Source organism: Talpa europaea (genome assembly GCF_964194135.1).
Source record: "Talpa europaea genome assembly, chromosome: 3".
Taxonomy (NCBI): Eukaryota; Metazoa; Chordata; class Mammalia; order Eulipotyphla; family Talpidae; genus Talpa; species Talpa europaea.
In genome coordinates, this window is record NC_140069.1 from 107,387,157 (window position 1) to 107,407,653 (window position 20,497).

At 36.7% G+C, this 20,497-nt stretch overlaps 1 protein-coding gene across 2 annotated transcripts in view; it reads right to left on the reverse strand.

The window, feature by feature from the left end:
* ELMO1 (engulfment and cell motility 1) overlaps window positions 1-20,497 on the reverse strand; it is a gene marked incomplete at both ends in the record, with an annotated part of 519,094 nt that overhangs the window by 374,211 nt on the left and 124,386 nt on the right. For both annotated transcript variants that reach the window (XM_084229578.1, XM_084229579.1), the window contains 2 exons: window positions 17,982-18,054; window positions 18,984-19,024. In XM_084229578.1, the coding sequence (XP_084085704.1) occupies window positions 17,982-18,054; window positions 18,984-19,024 (114 nt within the window). The remainder of the gene's footprint in view (window positions 1-17,981; window positions 18,055-18,983; window positions 19,025-20,497) is intronic.

Genomic DNA, 20,497 nt, shown 5'->3' on the forward strand with positions numbered 1-20,497 from the left:
TGATGTTGCAGTTCCTTTGACTCATTATTCAACTTCTATTGACATTTTAAAGAAATAAAGAATTACACAAAATTCAGTTTAAAGAACAGACAGTTTATCACTATAGAAAAAGAGAAGTAGAGAGAAAGAAAAAACAATCTAAAAGTCCAAACAGCCACACATAAAGGAATGAATTTGAATTACTCTCTCATTCCATATACAAAAATGAATTCTAAATGAATTAATGAGTTAGGTTTAAGTTACTAGATATAAATAATAGAATATATAGAAGAAAACTTTTGTAGTATATTTCATGATATCAATAGTAAAGATGTTTCTGGGCATTGACACCTACAACAAAGGGACACAAAAGTAAAAATAAATATCAAATTAATAAGGTTTTACACAGTGAAAGAAAATGTAAGTAAATTAAAAAAGACATCTTACTGAATAGGAGAAAATAATCACACATTACACTACCAACAAAGGGTTACTATTCTAGATTAGAAAAAAACATATTGAATTGAATAATAAAAAAAGCAAAAGAGGGCCTCCCCCGGTGGCGCAGCTGGTTGAGCGCTGGCTTGCGAAGCTGCCCGCAGTGTCTGTAGCACCGGTTTAATCCCTGGCTGCTCCCAGGCCACTGGAGGAGGGTCCCACATGGGGCGCAGACCTCTACTGCCGCCCGATGCTCCCCTCAGCAGTGTACTTAGGTCCTTATGCCTGCTCTGCTCCCTGCTCTGGCTCTGGTGAATTCTCTCACCCTCCCACACTTCTGACTTTACCCAGTGCTTGTATAAATAAATAAATAAATCTTAAAAAAAAAGAACTCAATAAGTGGGCAGCAGATTTGAACAGACCATTCACCAACAAGGATATCCAGAAGACCAACAGATAACAAAGAAAAATGTTCATCATCACTTTTAATTTTTTTTTAATTTATTTATGCATACAAGAACTGGAGTACAGGCCAGAGGTGTGGGGGGTAAGAGGATTCACCAGAGACAGAGTGGGTAATAGAACAGGTGGAATGACTAAAATATACTGCTGAGGGGAGCAGCAGCTGCACTATCTGAGTCACCTCCCAGGCCGGGGAATCGAAGTTGTGCTGCAGTGGCTGTGGATAGCTTCATAGGTTGTGTCTTAACTCCTTGCACCACCAGGGAGGCCCATCATCACTTTTAATAAGGAAGATGCAGGACAAAACCACAATGAGCTATCACCTCATACCCATTAAGAATGGCATAGATTAAAAAGACCCCCAACAAGAAGTGCTGGAAAGAATGTAGAGAAAGAGGAACCCTATTACACTGTTGGTAGGAATGTAAATTGGTGCAGCCATTTTGGAAAGTGATCTGATTTACCTTAAAAAACTAAAAATGGAAATACCGTATGATTCAGCAATCCCATTCTTGAGCATGTATCTGAAGAACATGAAACCATCAATTGAAAAAAATATATATTTTACAGTGTTTATCACAGTTTCATGTACAATAGCTTGGACATAAAAACAACCAAAGTATCCACTGACAAAGAAATGGATCAAGATAATATGATATATCCATGCAATGGAATATTCTTTAGCCATACAGAAAGACAAAATGTTGTCATTTACTGCAAACGGGAAGAGTTCAAAGGAATCACGCACATTAAAGCAAGTCACAATGACAATTGGAAATATCAAAAGATTAAATAGCAGAGAATTTGACAGAGCAAAATACTTATAAAAACTAGTGGACCATAATAAATGAAGTGAGGCTTGTGAGGTTAAGAGGGGATGAGAGAAAGGGCCAAAGAGACATAAGAAGTAGATACAGGGGGAAACTAGCATATAAAAAATAAAATAAAATGAAAAAAAATTCTTCTGTGTTAAATTTACTATTCAATCTTAGATAACCAAATAATAGTTCAGAACAAAAGACTGATTTAAATATTGTGTTGAATATTTTTTCAGTCATTATTGACAATAAATAGAAAATATGACTTATGGAGGGATAACTTTGGGCTAACTACTCATATAGGGCCTATGCTGTTTTATGTCGTGATGGGGTATTATCTCTTCTAATCCTCATCACCCAATGAAGCACATGGAGTATATTAACTAATGTGTTAAGAGGCTCACTATATATTAAGTCAAGTTGCAAGTTAAGAAATAATGTATATGCCATGATGTTACAAAAACAAATGCACACCCAAACTCAAGTGTGTTTGAAGAATATAAACTATAATGTCATTGGTTTACTCTGTTTTGATCATTTTTTAAAATACATGCTACTACTTTTCTTATGTCTTCAATGTGCTTATTTGTATAAGTGCATTTAACAATTTTGGGATTTCATATCTGTTTGCTTAGGAGCAGCAGATACTGATACAATGAACATTTTATGTAAGTTGTATTAAATTAGTAAAGTAGCAACTCATATTTTATATCAAAAGATTTAAATCTAACTACAGCTTGCAAGTCTTAGATTACTAGAGTGAGGAAATTTGAATATAGAGGTAGACAAAGAAAATTAAATGAACAGAGAGTAAGAGGAGAAATAATTAAAAAGATGGCTATAAAGAGTTGTGAGGAACAGATGAAGTGAAATAACAAATAAATCACAGAGAAAAGAAAAGAAAGGAGAAATAAGCAGGAAGAACAATGGTCACAGAAGAAGGTAAAATAAACAGAGAGCACACATAGAATGGGAAGGGAGAAGAAATATTTAAAAGTGATAATAGAGGAAGCTATCCCTTCCTATTCATCTCTTTTGGACAATTTTAAGATCACAATGCATTACTTTTAAAGGTATTTCCTATTTTGGGTAGTTTCTTTTTTTCCCCAAGAATAGTGTACTTGATAACCAAGGTTAGTGTGACCTTTGCCAATCCCAAAGATTTGACAGGACTGCAATTATCCCATCAGGTCCTTTCAGCTTTCTCTTTAGCACAGCAGCAAGTACAAGACTCTCTGAAAAATGATTGGTAGGTCCTGGTTTACACATGGAATTGATCATTAAAAAAAGAAATCACTTTTTTTAACTTAAACTTCATACTTGAGAAAAGAGATGAACCAATTTCCCCAAAGCTGTACTCAAGAGATAAATATCTCAAAGTGCTTAATAAATTCCATCAAAATTCTTGTCAACACTTCCTCAGTTCATGCAATCTAGCCCCTTCCTCCCCAACCTTAAGAAAGAGAAACTACAGATCTTTCCTCCTCATGTAAGTTTTATCACTGTAGAAAACTGCTTTCCTGATGCTTTATGCTTTAATGATGAAAACTTCCTTCTATTTTTCTTTATTTTTTTTTCTTCATCTTAGCTTAAAAGGTTAAAATTTGGCAAAACTAAAAGACAAGGTTTATTCTTTGGATAACTTTTAAAATACAATCTGATAGACTTTCCCTGAAAAAAGAAAGATAAAGGAATGATACCTGTGGTGGTTTTATTAACAGGCTCCAAAGTACAGCAAAAGTGACCCTACAGAAATAGGTCAGAAAGAGTCCTGCAGCTTCTGCTTGGCTCTCTTGGAACACACTCAGAAAGTGCTCTCTCAGGAAGTTCATTGGAATACTTGTCACCATGCAGTCAGGAAGCCCAAAGCATCCCAATTTACAGTCCAATCAAGCCCAAACTTTGAATCATCCCAGCCCAGGAGCCAGACATGAGTGAAGTACCTTTGTATCTTCCCAGATGAGACTCTAGACATAATCAAACAGCAAAACCATCATCCCTGCTGTGTCATATCCAAGTCCCTGATCTGCAGAATCAGTGAGTACAAGAAATCATCCCCACTGATAACAACATAATTGTTTATGCATAAAGTGTGGGTGTTTTAATGCAGAAACAGATAACTGGAGCAATGAGGATAACAAAGAAATGTTCATGCAATGATTATGACTGTAATTTAACTCTGGTCACAGTGGAGTGGACAACCTAAGTCACCTCCAAAAAATAGTTGCAGGCACTTTACCATTTGGGGTCGAGGAAGATGTCTCTCCTCTGTTCTTCTCCAGTCTTGTAACCAATGTTTCATATTCTATTACTCCTTTTCCAGTTGGTCTTTGTTCATGCCTTCCCCTTATGTCCACTCTGGTTCATTGGTTTACTAAAATCTTTCTTATGTGTCCTATCAAATATTTTAAAAATATTTATTTAAAAAAAGACTACACAGCAAGTTATTCCAAGCACTATGTTGACTACTGTTTGATAAATCTTTTAACTTGACTAACACTCACACAATGTATATATTCTGTCTCCATCTTAAAATTTGAGAAAAGTAGTCTAACAGCTATTTGAAAAAAATCTCATTGCTGAAGTATAAAAAAAATGAACAGAAATTTGCAATTAAGTTTCTGGCTTTAGAACACACTGTGAGAGTCACAGAGTCAGTCTTAGAACTATTATCTCTACTGATAATGAGTCTTTGTGTTTCACTGTTGTTAGTTTGGTTTAGAAGGAGTGCCCTGGTGTTTCTAGGGTCATTTTTGGCAAATAAGTGCCTGCCTTCAGAAGCACTCATGTGTCACCCATTCTGTATCTGAGCATTACACAGTTAAATATTTCAAGACTTGAGTCAATCTATTCATTGGTTTAATAGCTGAACTGGAAAACATGGAATTATCATGACCTCTGGCTTTTATCTTTTAACTGCAATTCTAGAAGCAATCCTATCTTACCAACACAAGCTAGGGAGTCCAAGCAAGAAAGCCAGCAGCCTGGGTAATCATCTTGCTATAGTCTCTACTCAACATGTCAGTGGTAAACATTAAATAACATGTCATAAAACCCACTTACATCTGAGTAATACTGATGGCAGTCACTGCCCTCCTTTCTTGCACTCTCTCTCATCTATCTGACTCAACTTAGACTATTTTTTTCCCTTCATCCTGAAATAAGTACATGGCCTTCCAAGTCCTCTCTAGAGGAAAAGCACTAAATGATTGAAAATGATAGCTCCCATCCAATTCCTAAACTCTAATTAGAAAATTCTACAACCACCCCAAAATGCTTTTAGAGAAGACTTCAGAAAGTCTATTGCCAATTTAGTTTGAGTCACTAAGAGCAAAGGCAGCAGGATAGAGTGGGGTAACTTTGCCGGAAGAAGAAATGGCAGGCTGAAGCTCAATGCCAAGGCTAGATAGCTCCTAGGGAAAGTCAGGTCAATATGAGGTGTGTGCTTACATGCGGGAGTGTGTGTGTGTGTGTGTGTGTGTGTGTGTATATTTCTACTTTCACCATTCTATGGATTGAGAAAGGGTTGAGGTTGTCCAAGAGTAATACATATAACTGTATCCCAATTAACACCCTAAAATCCAAATACTGAGGTGTGCCTGGAGACTGCCATTCTGCCCTTATCTCAATTGCACTTATTGTCTTCAACCACTGAATTGAGAAAAATTCAATATATTCCTAAAGTAAAAATTAATAATATTAAATACCTTTTAGTTCCCGACTTGGATAAACTCAAAAAAGTGAGGTATGAGACATGATAATAGAACATTCTAGGTGAATGTGAATGCTTGTATCGTCTCCTCCCATTAAAATTCAATTGTTAGATTGCAATGTCCAGTGGGATGATAGAAGCAAAAGGGCCTTTGACAGGTGACTAAGTCATGAGAGTTGAGATTTCATGAATGAGGCTACTGCCTTTACAAATGAGACCACAGAGAACTTTCTCAGTCTTTCTGCATTGCCAGAACACAGCCATAAGACAACTATCTATGAATCAGAACGTGGGCTCTCAACAGACACTGAATCTGCCAATGCCTTCATCTTGGACTTCCTTCTCTCCAGAACTGTGAGAAATAAATTTCTATTGTTAATCAGCCATTCAATATATGGTACCAAAAGAATGAAGACATAAGCAAACACAAGATGACACATTTCAAAGCATTTTTCCTGTTGGTTAAAATTCTTGCTCCAAATTTTGTTAAGACTTGCTTTCACCAAATGTATATGTGGTTCTGACTGCCAACAATGGTTATTGAAAAATATATCAATATAGTAAAGGGTAGCTACCCAAGTCTCCCCTTCATTTAACAAAAAATAGGGGTGGGGTGTTAAGGGGGATGATGCCAAGAAAGTTTCTAAGTCATTGCTGATGGTTTCCTTCATGGCAATTCTAAAGTATGTATTTAAGCCTAGAATTCTCTGGACTCAGACTACTGCTTCCACAGAGCCCATTGCCTGAATAAAGAACTGAAGATGGGTCAGCCATAAAAGCACTAATGAACCCTCTGAGGTGAAACAAAGTCAAACTCACTTTCTCAGAATTGATCACATAATTTGGGTAAATTATCTCTCACAACTACAATTTGGTTTTTAGAGGTTATTACTTGCTACAATGAAAATACAAATAGCACTGACATTGAAATTTTATTTCTGTTTGATCATCTTCATAAAGATGATTTCTTTGTATAAGGTACCAGAGAGTCTCTTATTTTTTCCCTCTTCATTGTTATTGCTATGAACTGGACATAAATTCCTACAACTGATCAAATTATCAGAAATGGGTCATTTATTCTAAATAAGGAGTACTTAAATCCATGGAACTGGGTTTAAATATTGTTTGGTGAAATCTATGCATCATTAAAAAATTTTAGTTGACATCCAGCTCAGGATGGATATTTTATGTGTGTTTGTGTATACACACATATATGTATATATGTATGTACATATGTGTGTATATGCATATATATATTTATATGCCAACTTTGGAAAAGACAATCAGGGAGACTGAAATCTAACTGAATCTTTTAACATTGATTTAAGATTCTAAGCGGAACATTAAGATTCATCTATTCACGCTACAATTTTCCTCCACTATGAATAATCTGAAAGTGTATGTGCATATTCTGGTAATTGAATTAAACAACATTATACATAATTTATTAAGCAACTAATTGTACTTTTTATCTTACAAAGAAAATCAAATCACATCAAATGAGCAAATAAGCCTACTGGAACACCTGCATGAAGGCACGGTGTGAAGTACTTAGGGGCTCAGAGGTGGAACACACAGCCTTTGAATGTAAAGCACTTGGAATCCCATGGAGGGAAAAACACAGGTTAACACATAAATAGTTAAAACAACAGTTCAAGGTGACAATAAAGAGAAGCAGGTTCTGATTAGATAACAAATGAACTTAAGAGACAACAAAATAAAGAAACTATAATTCCTTTAGCAGCAGAAAGGAAGGAAAAAGATTTAGAAGAGGGCAGAATTAAGAAATTAATCTCCAAAACTGGGATTAAGATTGTTTCAGGGGCACAGTCAAGGTTTCTCCCAGTTCAGATAAAGTACACTGGCAGGGGAAGGAGAAAACTCTCCTGAAATGGAAGATACTTCAATAGCATTGTGTGTTTGTTGCTAAGACCAGCTTACTCCCAAGAAGTAGCGGTATGTAATTTCATCTCCTTATCACAATGTAGCACCTGAAACATAATGGGAGGGAGGGTAGAAGTGAGCATGACTGGATTTCAAATTAGAAAGCTACATGGGGGAGACAAAGTGAAGCATATTTAGAGAACACTAAGGAAGTTTGTTGAGCATTAGGAACAAGAGAAAAACAGTAAAACTGAAAATGTTGACTGGGACCAGAGAGTGACAGTGAAGTTGAGTCAAGTTAAGTCAGATTAAACCAGAACCTTGTTGGCCAGATTTAGTAAAGGAATAGTGGGGAAAAAAATCAGAAAGATAACCCCCACTCCCAGTCCACGTAGTACACAGGCCTACAATCCCCATAGGAATTCACAGTAAGGTTTTAATCAATTCAGAATAAAGGGAAGATCCAGAGGCTTCTCACACATCTATGGGTAGTGCTCAAACATGGCACCAGGACGATCTGGACTTGTTAAGAATTCTTGATTTACTGAATTGACATATCTAGACTTGAGGCCAATGACCTACACTGAAGTTCAAAGCTACTGTTTGGAAGATGAAATTGGCTGGATGAAAATGACACAATTTCACTATCTAAAATATAAACTACTGCAAAACTCTATAAACATACTAGAAACCATTGTACTGTCCATTTTTATTAAGTAGATTTTGTGGTGTGATTTAAATCTCAATAAAGATGTTTAAAAAATAAATCAGAAAAGATCATATCCTACTTTAAAAAATTGTAATGTGAACTGAATCACATGGTCTAAGAATAGAAGGTCAAATTATAACTTAATTAACTCAAAAATTACATCCTCAATAATCTTTTCAAACATGACCTCCATCAGTCATCAATCAATATCAACCTAGTCTACCTCTAGACTGAAAACTATGAGGACAAGTGACTAATTATCTTTCCCAACAAGTTTAACAGTTAAATTTGAACAATTCAAATTCTGTAGGTTTCACACTTATGACCCATCTATAATAAACATTACAGATGTGTTTCTACTTACTTTCCTATAACTATAAATTAGAAAATGTTTATGTTCTAAATTAAAAGTGTGAGAACTCTACATTATGTATATCCAAGATGGATGTTATAAATTGGATATAAGGTAGCCAGGTAACTATATAAAATATGTTATCAGGCTATACAAATGAAAAAATGTTATCAAGAGACTATCACTGTGGAAATAAATAAAATGAGACATTTCATTCTGCAATGCTTTATTATTAATGTCAGCCAAGCTGTCCAGCAGGTTGATAGGAAGATCTGTGAAAACAGACACTCTAAGATTATTTTATGGTCTCAATTTTTCCTTGAGCAAAAGTGCTACCCAGCATTTGTCATCAGGCTCTATACACAGTTCAAAATACCCTTAGCATTCTTTCCCTCTCCACCATGAACTATTTTCTAATAGTTTCTAACATAGATTGACCATTGTTCTGATAAGATCCATTCAAACTTGTGACAGGGGATTCTGTAACTCTAGTCATTTGCACTCAACTTAACACCCTTCAAAAAAGTTCCCAGTTCTGTTAGGATAAAGTTCAAAATTCTTAGTAAGGCCTTACAAGGTCTTCAGAATTGGGGTTTATGCAAAATTCTTCAGACACATCTTATTCATTTTGAGCCCCTCCCCCCCAACATATACCTTTTTCTTAGATCTCTGTTTAAAAGTCACCTGTTCCAGGCTACATTAGATCTGGATACTCACATTTGTCCTTTGTGGCACTTAAAATTGTGAGTGGTTAATTTGAGTTAAACATTTATCTATCTGGAAAGACAGAAGGAGAATCATAACGTTTGGAACCACCTGGAACTTAGGACAGTGTCTGGCACCTTTGAGAAGTCAATTCAAGATTTTATCAAATACATGCATGGGGTTCTTCCTCCTGACATGACCAATTCTTGTTGACAGCTCTGGATTATGAACTAGCAGATCCAAGACAAGCCGTATGACTAGAAGAGTCCAGAGCTTTCCAAAGGCTGGCATCAGGCTTCCGATAGGGCAGGAAGCAGCCTCAAAAAAGTCATGTTCCATCATGAGCCAAAAGAAGGAGCTGGGCAGCAAGGCACAAGTGAATGCAGCATTTTTAACATAGGCCATATCAGGCAGCAAAGGAGAGAGAGGGAAGGGAAGAAAAACGCTTGGACTTAGAGAGCCTACAAGCACTGAAAGCACAGGACAAAGTAAAACGGAGAAACATTTTTGGGGTCCATGTTTCCCAAAAAGGGGAACATTTTGGGGTCCAAGAGCCAGTCCTGGTGAAGTCAGTCCATATATGCAGGTGGCAAGCCATGCTATAACACTGGTTAGAGGTACAGCATGTGATACAGCAACACAAGATTCTGTGGAACAAATTAGGACTTTTATAACATGCACAAGAAAAGGGAATGTTGTATAGGATATGTTGCTGGATGGTCCTAGGCTCAAACCCACATTGGTCCAAATTAAAATTCCTGTTTTAATGGAAGCTCATTGATCAAGCATGACTAAGAAGAGATTAAGGCAATTTAAGGGACAAATAAATGTATTTGTCTGAAGAGCTGCAACAGGTCCTTCCTCTCGTAGGGATGCAAAGATAGGAAACACTGTGAGCAGAGAGGCAAACAAGATCACAAGTTTCTCCCTTTGCACCTTCTCTGAACCTTCACAAGGCTTCATGCCACTTTCCTCATTTCAATCCTTTCTGCAGATGGGTTTTACTTGGTGTAGTTGAGATTGGACTACCGAGACCCATATTCAGTTTGTAGGAAGATTTTTTTGCTGGGATGCCATTACAGCTTTGACTCCATATAGCCTTCCCATTCTAGCAAACACCATTACCCAACTCACTTTTCAATTTCAGATTCCCAGGGGGGAATGTTTGAGGGGCTAGCTGGAGGAAGGTGTGAATTTCTGGTACCATAACAATAGGGTAATAGGCCATAGACTGCTAAGCACCAGAGGCAGGGAAGTTCCCCCAAAAAAGACATGACACAATTTGGTTCATATTTTGTTTGGTAGAGGCAGTTGTAGTGGTGTGTCTATGCTCATGCAGGCATGTGTGGGTGTGTATATGTGTGTTACTTTAATCAGAGAAAAACACACCCCAAATTTGAGGTTTCCTTAAACTACATAATATATACATATATTTATTTTCCCGAGTTTATCATCCTGCATCCCATAACTATTTTCAGTGACTTTCAAACATTTTAGAACACAAGTCAGGGTAAAAATTAAAACTATTCATGTATTAGATCCGAATGTACATGAAACATGTTATTCAAAAATCAAAATACATAATATACTCTGATCTTTTTCTATTTTATTATAGCCCATTTTCAAAGTTCTTTCAACCTACTAAACTGATTTGATACTCAGTAATGAATGATGACCTACAGTTTGGAAAATGCAAATTTGTCTCTACTATCCTACAATTTTATCATTTAAAATAAGTTTACATTTCACATTAGACTCAAAATGGAAGAAACTTCCCCAATATCTTTCCAATAGTATCCAAAAAGCATAACGTTTTAGCTACTTTCAAAAGATGAACCAAGATGACCTGAGCTGTCTTGTGCTTAAGGAGATAAAAAAAAAAAAAAAAAAGATCTTTACACAAATGTTCCAATCTCTGCTAGACAGTGCATGTCTGTCACACTAAAAGGGCCCATTTGAAATGAGAATACCCAAGACATATGTACAAATTTGAATTGTTTTCATTACAGTTCCTTTTAGCCAGTCACGTAACACACCTCCTCTCACTTTGTTTAGCAACCAACAGGAACACAGCTTAGATGCACTATTCATCATGGTTATACAAAGGCCACTTTTCCTGCACAGGGATATAAAGAGCTCCCTTGGACTCACTAGCCTTATTTCAAACAGAAAAGAGGGCCTGCCAGTGATGGGTGTACCTTTGGGAAATTTCTAAGGCAAATTACTGGTTTAGCAAATTGGGTTATTCAGTTGAGGGTGTACATAGACTCTTGTGCTTTTTGGAGGATGAAGCTAAGGTATAATGAAACAGCAGCAGAGGACAATAGGGAGGTAAAGAACAGGATGGAAAATCCAATTTCTATCTCCACTACCAAAACTGGTGTGCCTCCATTTGGGTAAGGTATAATGAGGATCACTAAAATCCCTGCCTATCCCACAGCACAGCCTAAGAACACAGTGTGCTGGCTCTGGGGTCAGACTTCCTGGGTCAATCCCAGCTATGTTACTTATACTTCTGAGTCTCAGTTGTGCCATCTGTAAAATGGAGCAGATAACAATAAAACCTGGTTAAGATTTACTGGGATGACTAATATGAAATAAATAGGTCATGGGAAGCACTTAGCTGATGCAACAACATCCAATAAATGTTGAGGGAAAGTGTTACCATGACCCAAATAACTCCCCAAGGTGAATAAAACATATAAGAAGAGCCCTGTATTTGAATGAATTCATTTTCCGTTAGTGACTCAAAATTCAGATCAGACATAGAATCTTTGGACACCCTCTTCTCTTCTATAATACTTGATTGCTTCCTTTCCTTCCTTAAATCATGTTCCCACTTAAAGGCATTCTTCTCCACTAAACCTTGAGATCCATGAATGCAGACTGGAACATACTCATCTCACTAAGCTCTTTGAGGAGCCCATGCTTTGTGGAGCTCAGAATGTGACAGTTGAATTGAATTCCACATGAAAATCTAGTAACTTCTGGGCCAAATGAGATCCCTGCCTGCTCAGGGAGTCTGAAAAGTCCGCAGGTTGTCCGAGAAGCCAGAGCACCTAAAAAGTGGGAATAGCATAAAAGAGGTGCTAGTCCAATAGCTCTATTTCCTTCTCAAAGATTCCTGGGATTAACTTTGTAAAGAGGCCTTGGATGAGGCACAACTATCTCTACCATTACAAAATAAGAATTTATCAAATAGATACTCCAGATATATCACTATACTTCATGCATTCTGAAGTAGGAGTTGGAAGGACAAATACCAGCATAAAATTGTGATAAAACCTCAATTGTCTACAAGTGCACACTCCTTAATAGCATTCCCCACCATGCCTCATGCTGTCTGAGGACATACCTTACTAGAGATTTAGGATTATGGGTGAAAAGGCAATTTTTAAGTTTGCCTAAAATAATGGTTTTAGTGCAATTACACCATCTTAGACAATTTTACAATTACACCAAAGGCAAATGAAAATGTATTTTGCTACTCCCTAGTGATTGGACCAATGCTGTTACTTCCTCCTCGTTACCCTCTTAAGGAATAAGGAAGCCACAGACTGAAGCTTGTAACCAATGTTCATAAGTTACAACTTCTTGTATTTCCAGTTCCAATCAGGATCACGATGTAGTTTCAGCAAACAATGGGTGTCATACAAACAAACTGGGGAACAAAGAGTTTCAAAGAAGTAGCATAGAAAATTTTGGAGACAGACCCACCTGGGTTGAAGCCCCTATTTGACAACAACCAACCTGTATGCGCACTCCCTCGGTCCTTTTGAAACTGCAAATAATAATATCTTTCCTTGTTGAAATTGGAAATAATGATTTCTGCATCATTAGAGTGGGATGAGAGTAATGAACTAATAAAATGTTCAACATACTCTCTATAATTCGGTTTCAAAAGACAAATTCCACCGGAATTCTTAAGGTAAACACGCAATTTGTAAAAGTAAACAGATGGGACTATATCAACCTAAAATGCTCCCACCCATCAAAGGAAATAATCAGCAAAATGAAAAGACAGCCTACAGAATGGGAGAAAATATTTGCAAATCATCTGATAAGGGGTTAAAATTCAAAATACATAAAGAACTCACACAATTCAACACCAAATAAAACCAATTCAATTTAAAAACTGGCAAGGAGCTGAGCAGATATGTTTCCAAAGAAGCCATACAAATGGCCAGCAGGCACATGAAAAGGTTCTGAACATCACTAATCATTAGGGAAATGCAAATTCAAACCATATTGATATATCACCTCACACCTATTAGAAATGTTATCATGAGAGAGTCAGGGAGAGAGAGAGATTGGAAGGATGTGGTGAAAAGGGAATCCTTGGGCACTGTTGGTTGGAATCTCAGTTATTACATTTACTGTGGAAAACTGTATGGAGTTTCCTCAAAAAATAAAAAAAATAGAACTATTACTTGATCCAGCAATCCCACATCTCAATATATATTTCTAAGGAAGTGAAGTCACAACATCAAAGAGATATCTACACTTCCAAGTTCATTGTAGCATTATTCACAGTAGTTAAGATATAGAAACAACATATGTGTCTATTAGGGAATGAATGGATAAAGAAGTGGAATATATATATATATATTATAGTTCTTATAGTTCTCTCTATATATATAGTTCTATATATATTTCTATGTATATAGTTCTAATAGTTATATATATCTACATACATACATACACACACAAACATACATACATGCAGGGGAATATTATGAAGCCATGAGAAAAGAAATTCTGCCACTTGTGACAACATGGATCACCTTGAAGTTATTATGCTAAGTGAAACAAGTCAGACAGAGTAAGACACATAATACATGATATCACTTATGTGGGATACTGAAGGAAAAATGAAAGTCAAACTCAAACAGAGACTAGAAAAGTGGTTGCCAGAGGCTAGGGGAGTCTAAAGGGTAATGAGAGGTGGGTAAAAGACACAAACTTTCAAATAAGATGACGAAGGTCTGAGGGTTTAATATAGAGTATAGTGACTACTGTTGATAACACAGTATTCTATAATTTAAATTTTCTAAGAGAGTAGAACTTAACTGTTCTAACCCCAAAAAAGGAAGAAAAAAGATAAATATGTGAGATGATGAAAATGTTAAATAACTAAAAGTGTACACATATCAAATCATTGTGATGTACACTTAAATATGTTATAATTTTAATTGTCAGTTATATCTTAACAAAGCTTAAAAATGGGGAAGAATACATAATTCACTTTTTTTATTCTCTCCCTTGCCCTCTTGCTCTGTAACTTCCCCCCTTTCTCGCTCACTCTCTCTCTGACTTTATTCTGAAATAATCAAGTTTTGTGGCAATATTTGAATTTGTGGTAGTTAGATCTTAGTTTTCTCTAAAATATTTGCATGCTATGCTTTGCTTAACTCTGTTCAACAAAATGACATTTTTTCCTACTGCCTTGAAAAACTGAAATTAATGATCCAATGAGGAAAGGAAGAGTACTTAGGAAAATGGGCTTGGATAACACGAGAAAAGTAGGTGAGGCATCTTCCTGAGGATTGCAGAAGAACATCACAAGTATCTATCAACCACAAAATGTGTTACCTTGTCAGATGATGGGTGGAATTTTTTTTTCTTTTCAATTACAGGTGATATCTTATCTCTGGCAGAGGGAGGGAGACCACCTCATATACAAGGGAAAATCAGTAACTAAGAACATGCAGAAGTTTTAAAAATCAGTCACTGGTTTCCATGGTAATGCAAATATTACCTAACAACTCACTGGGCTGTAAGTAACCAAGATGATGTTAAATGCATGATTTTAATAATGGAAAATGGGCTCTATTTTTAGGAGTACTTGCAGGGAACCAGACAGACCTAATAGCAGTTTGAAGTCTGCCCCTGCGTGGTCAGAACTGGAGGTCTCCCTTCCTCCCTGAGCATGTCGAGTTCTGGGTCACGCACACATGCAGCTGTGCTAGTGACAGCTGCAGAGGAAGAGCGATAATATTTTGTTTACAAACAAGCACTTTGATTGGGAAGATGAGTCTTCTCATTCCTTAAACTCATTATAAAAGTATAATCCCTGCTACTGCCCACAGAAGGACAGGCCGGAAGGTAGTAGTCCCTTTTAAATTCAACACTAAGAATTTTCTCAAGTAAAACAAGATTTCCCAGAAAATGACTCGGACTCCCACATTCCCACTGTTCTGAATAATTTTTATTTTCTCAGTATATGTTCATTTTAATTAGAACAAACATATAAACGTATGAATGTATAAATTATTCCAATAATCAGGGGCAGGGCACAGAAATAAATTCCTAAGTCAAATGGTACACAAGATGTAACTTATGCTCATGAGCCACAATGCCCAGCTCTTTAAAAATGGGACCCCAGAGTATGATTTTCCAAGTGATCCCTGGGTATCCACATCAGAATTCGATGGGAGGCTCTTAAAATGCAAAATCCTAGGCCACACACCAAAGTTGGGATCTAAAAATTTACATTGTAAAAAGGTTCTCCTTGCCAGGCTTCTGCGTTCTCTAGTCTGTGAAACTAGTTCTTTGACAGCCACCAGGGGACCCAGTCAGTACAGATTAATCAAAGGAAGGGCTATTTGTGACTCAGCAGCTCTTGGATCACAACCAAGGGCAAAAAACAGCAATATAGGTATTGTGTGGATGACACACATATTTTACAAACAACACAGGTTATATACTCTGTATTCCAAGTTTTAATGCTATTGCAACCAACAAAATTAATTTCACTATTCACTAATTGAAGTGTCACAGCCTGAAAAAACCATATAATTTACATTGTTCTGTAATTTTATCACCTATATTTCACACTTTTTTACATTATACCCCAAACAGTAGAAAAACATACAAATTTTTCCGATAATGCCCCCAAAGTCACAATAGTTTAGTTATCTTTAAAAGGTGAACAAATTTGGAATGAGAAAGTTCTGTGCTTGAGGATACATTCAAGTTTTATATATATATTCTCCTTATCTCAGGAAGAATAGCATGTAGATTATATAAATGCAGTATAAAGTAAATGAAATGTTAAGAAAAATCAAGCAAAGGAAAAATAAAGACAGGAAACTTTGTGTAATGAATCAAAGAAGCAAGTAAAATCAATAAATATAGCATAGGCCCAGAAATCTAATCTACTTGTTTAAACCTTAGCTTTCTGGCAATAAATTTGAAGAGGAAAATACAATCAGTTATGGAAACTCCAGTGTCCATCAGGATATAGCAAAGAGTTTTTGAGAAGCACTTCCAGGGCCTTGGTTAGTTCCCCTCTGAACTGGACTAAATGCCCCACACCCACTCCTTAGAGTACAGGAGGTCACAGTGGATACAGGATCTTTGTTCCTGTCCATCTTCCACCACCATTTGATCAAGGATAAGCTCACAGTAACCCCAGGGGCTGATAATTAGGACAAAGCCTGGAACTTGAGGTCACCATATTCTCTCTCTTTCTAGAACATTTGTCATTCACTTCCATCCCACCGCTGACACCTTGTCCTGGTGAAAGCGGTTCACAGAGTTGTTCCTTCTCTCCCCACCAAACCCACAAGATTATCCATTCCATAAGGACAATACCGGCATTTCAGTGAAGTATCCATAAAGTGGAGGTAAATGCTAAACTCTTACATAAGCACTGAAAGGAAAGTTAAAGCAGCACAAAGATCTGAATTTGTTTCTTGATTCTTCTCTGTCCCATAGTGCAGAGTACACAGTACAATTTCCCAACACAGTGGTCATAGTCTTTGATTTTTATAATTCATTGTCTTATGCGTGACCCAAAAGCCAATATTGTTTCCATTGCAGGTTAATGTTGAGTGAGAAATCAACAGTGGTACAAGTTTTCCTCTCTCTCCAAAAGTAGAGCACTCTTATGAAACCTTACATAAGCCAAAATGGCAGAAAGGGAAGAAGCAATTACCACTATTTATATGAAAAAATTTTTGAGAATTCTTAGAACCAAAATATAATTGACCAAATCATACCAAAGAATGCATAAAACCTAAAACAACAGCAATGTACAATAAAAGCAGTAATGGCATGACAAATACACAGCATGTAGAAAGTAGTGCCCCAGGAAGGAGATTGGGGGTGCAACTTTGACTGCTTAGGGTGCCCTGCTTCCAGAACAACTGCTGAAAAATAAAAGCTGAATGCTGTTCTGACTTTTGCCTTTTGTCGTAAGAGCAAGAAACCTCTGAATTTCTTTTAATTAGCAAAAACAGGTACAAATGTAGCTCTTTTGTGAAAGAAGTGGCAAATGCTGACTTTGGACAACAAAGGATACCTGTAACCTGGCTGGCCCAGTTTCTGGCATACTTTAGGTGCTGAATAAATGCTAATTTTCCCTCCTTTCAAGGCTATCTAAGACATTAACTTTACTTGCTGCTGGAGCTTCTGTACTCTGCACAACTCCTCCCATCTGCTCCAAAAAGAGCAAAATTCACTCACGAAGAAAGGCAGAGCTCCAGGGAGTACAGACACTCAATGCGCATACAATGCCATCTTTGAAGAGGTTCATTTTCTTTGTTTCAACCACTTTAAGAAGGGCTTAGTAGTTGTTCTAACAAACAATGACTAAAGTCTGAGAAAGGAGGGCTAGGCTAACTCATTAAGTATCAAATAAATGCTTTAACCAAGCAGTAAGAAAGATAATTAGTATATTCGCTGTTAGAAGGCAAATGCAGTTGCTAAAACAGGACATAGACGCATATTTGGTCTTCACTCTTGAATGGACTAAATATTGCCTTGTTGATACTAAAGTATCAGTTGTTTGCTTTGCTGGCTATTTGCACGGATGATACAGATCTAAAAATTAGATCAGCACGTGTAATCCTCAATAGAAGCAACAATTTAATTTCCTTAAATATATGTGTCCCAGATTAAATGATGTGTTTATCCTACCTTTTCCGTGATATAGAAGTTTGAACTATCAGCATGCTGCAGGGCAAAGCACTCATGGTTGGCAAGAGACCACCTTTAAAATAAAAGCATAAATTGATAAGAAAAACTAACGTGATGATTTTCATTTTTAAATTTGATAATATAAAATGAATTAAACAACCAGTAGTTGGAATTAGGTCAGTATCCAACACAGTCCCTAAACAAAATGACATCAGGATCATTATCTCATGTGAGGGTTGTCTAGATCTTGTGTAGGCTTACTCTAAGCTTATTGCTCACTTTTAAGCAACTCCATCTTCACAGCTTCTGAAGGGAAGGGGAGGGATTTAAATATAAAGTTACATTCCTCTCTATTTTAAAAGAGTGAAGCAGTAGAGGAAAGCAGTGGAAATGACTACAATTTAAAATTTTTATAATTGTTTCATTTCAATACAACAATATATATTTTATATCAATTCTAGAACCCCCAGTTGGTCTGTTTGCTACATATTGGAATAGTCCAATTAAGTATCCCAGGTCTTAAATAAACTCCAGGTAATGCTTTATTCACAGTTCTGCTTTAAAAGTGAAAAAATTATATGCAATGCCTATATATGCTTTTCCTTTGACTTAGAGCAACCAAAGTAGAAAAACCATATCCATATCATAGACAGACTACCCACTGACTTGTCTTTTAAATTCTTTTATCTTCTATGGAGACCTGAGTGGTCCTCTCCATTTACACCAGATGAAGTGTGTATTTAACCTCAGGAACTTCAGACTGCTCCCTGCTGGGTAGGATGAATGAGCACAACTTTTCAAAATAAATAAAACGAACCCCAGTGTGCACACATCAACCATTTCACACTTTCTGCTCTCTGAGCAGCAATTTTTGGTGGAAAAGGGCATGTAAATCTTACAGATGACTTTGGGCAGCCCCAGTAATGACTTATGAATAAGATTTATAATCACACAGAAGGATTTTGTCTTTTAATTAATGGATGAATCCTGAGTAACACTTACCCATCACAGACTTCCTTTATTATTGCAGACAGTGGTTTTTTCTGCAAAATGGCAAAAAAGGAAATACTTTCTGTTAGTTTCATTTCACCATTCTAAATTAAAAAAAAAAAAAGCCAAACAAAAAGATATCTAAGCAAGGAGAATTTACATTCACTATTCTTAGTTGTTGTCAATGAGTCTGTTGTTTTTCTTGAGATAATATCTAATAGACATCATCACAAATTAATGCATTATTACCAATTATGGTTCTGTTCCTGTGCTTAACATTATTAGTTGAACAAAATATATCTCATATTTAACTTAGCTACACTAATTCAGGATAAAAACATAGCTTTGTTCAAAGATTTCATAGGCAATGAAAACTGACAAGATTGAATGATAATGAGATTTCCTCAGGAATAATACATGAATCAGGCAACCAGCAGTTTGATTTTATGCAAACAAGCTCAGATTCTGGTATTTTTATGAGAATGTGTGATAAATGGAATAAAAGGTGTTGCGAAATGGTTCCTACATGTACACAGAGTCCTTTCCCCAGCCATGGCTTGGACAAGTGCCAATCAGGCAGCAGCTTGGGCTGGACACACTCCAGTAATGGGACCATGACACCATGTGCCCTGGTGTCAACTGGCGTCTGTCTACAGCTGTGCTCTCAGTCTAACTGCCACAGCTGTGCTCTGCCTGCCTCCAGATAGAAGGAATGCAATGAAGTGACACACACAGCTCGTCTAGAGATGTCGACACTCTTTGCTCTGGATGCACACAGACACTGTTTATCTCTTGGGGTGGGCAATAATGTGTCAACCAAAATAAAAAATCATAGACAAGAAACAAACGGGAAAGAGAATCAAAGAAATATAACATATGTTCCTGGATTTTCAGATACAACCATAAAAAATTGTCTACTCCTGTAGCTCTGGAAGGCACTGTGGTCAGGCAGATTGGGTTCAAACCTTAGCTCTATTGACTTGTCTGCAGTGTGACTATTTCCTGAATTTTCTGACTCTTAACTAGTTTATCGATAAAATAACCTCTCCTCAAGGCTGTTAAAAAATTAAACTAAATGAGAACAAATACAAAAGGCAAAAGACTCAAAACAGGCTTAAGACTCCAAATTCCTTCCCTTCTCATGAAAGCTCCATCTCCAACTTGCTTCCTCGCCTTTGGACACATGCTACCATGTCTGACCTCTCAGTGAATTCAGAACATTGTTTATAATCTTTCAAAGGGGCCCATGCCCCTGCTAAATCTCTAGTTCAGTCCTTGGTGTCTCTGCAATGGAGCTCCAGCCTCCATGACTAAATCCACTCACATGTTCAAAAGAATGTCTGCCTGCAATTATAAAAACAGTGGAGGAAAGGGGAACTTAGAATCATCCAGCAGTAAAAAGACAAGAGTGGTGTTCCTGACATCTATGTTGATCTCCACTAGAATTAGACTAGAAAGAGATTAGATTCTCAGTGAAATTACATGTTATGAATGTCCTAAACCTTTGAAAGAACATTTCCACTGAT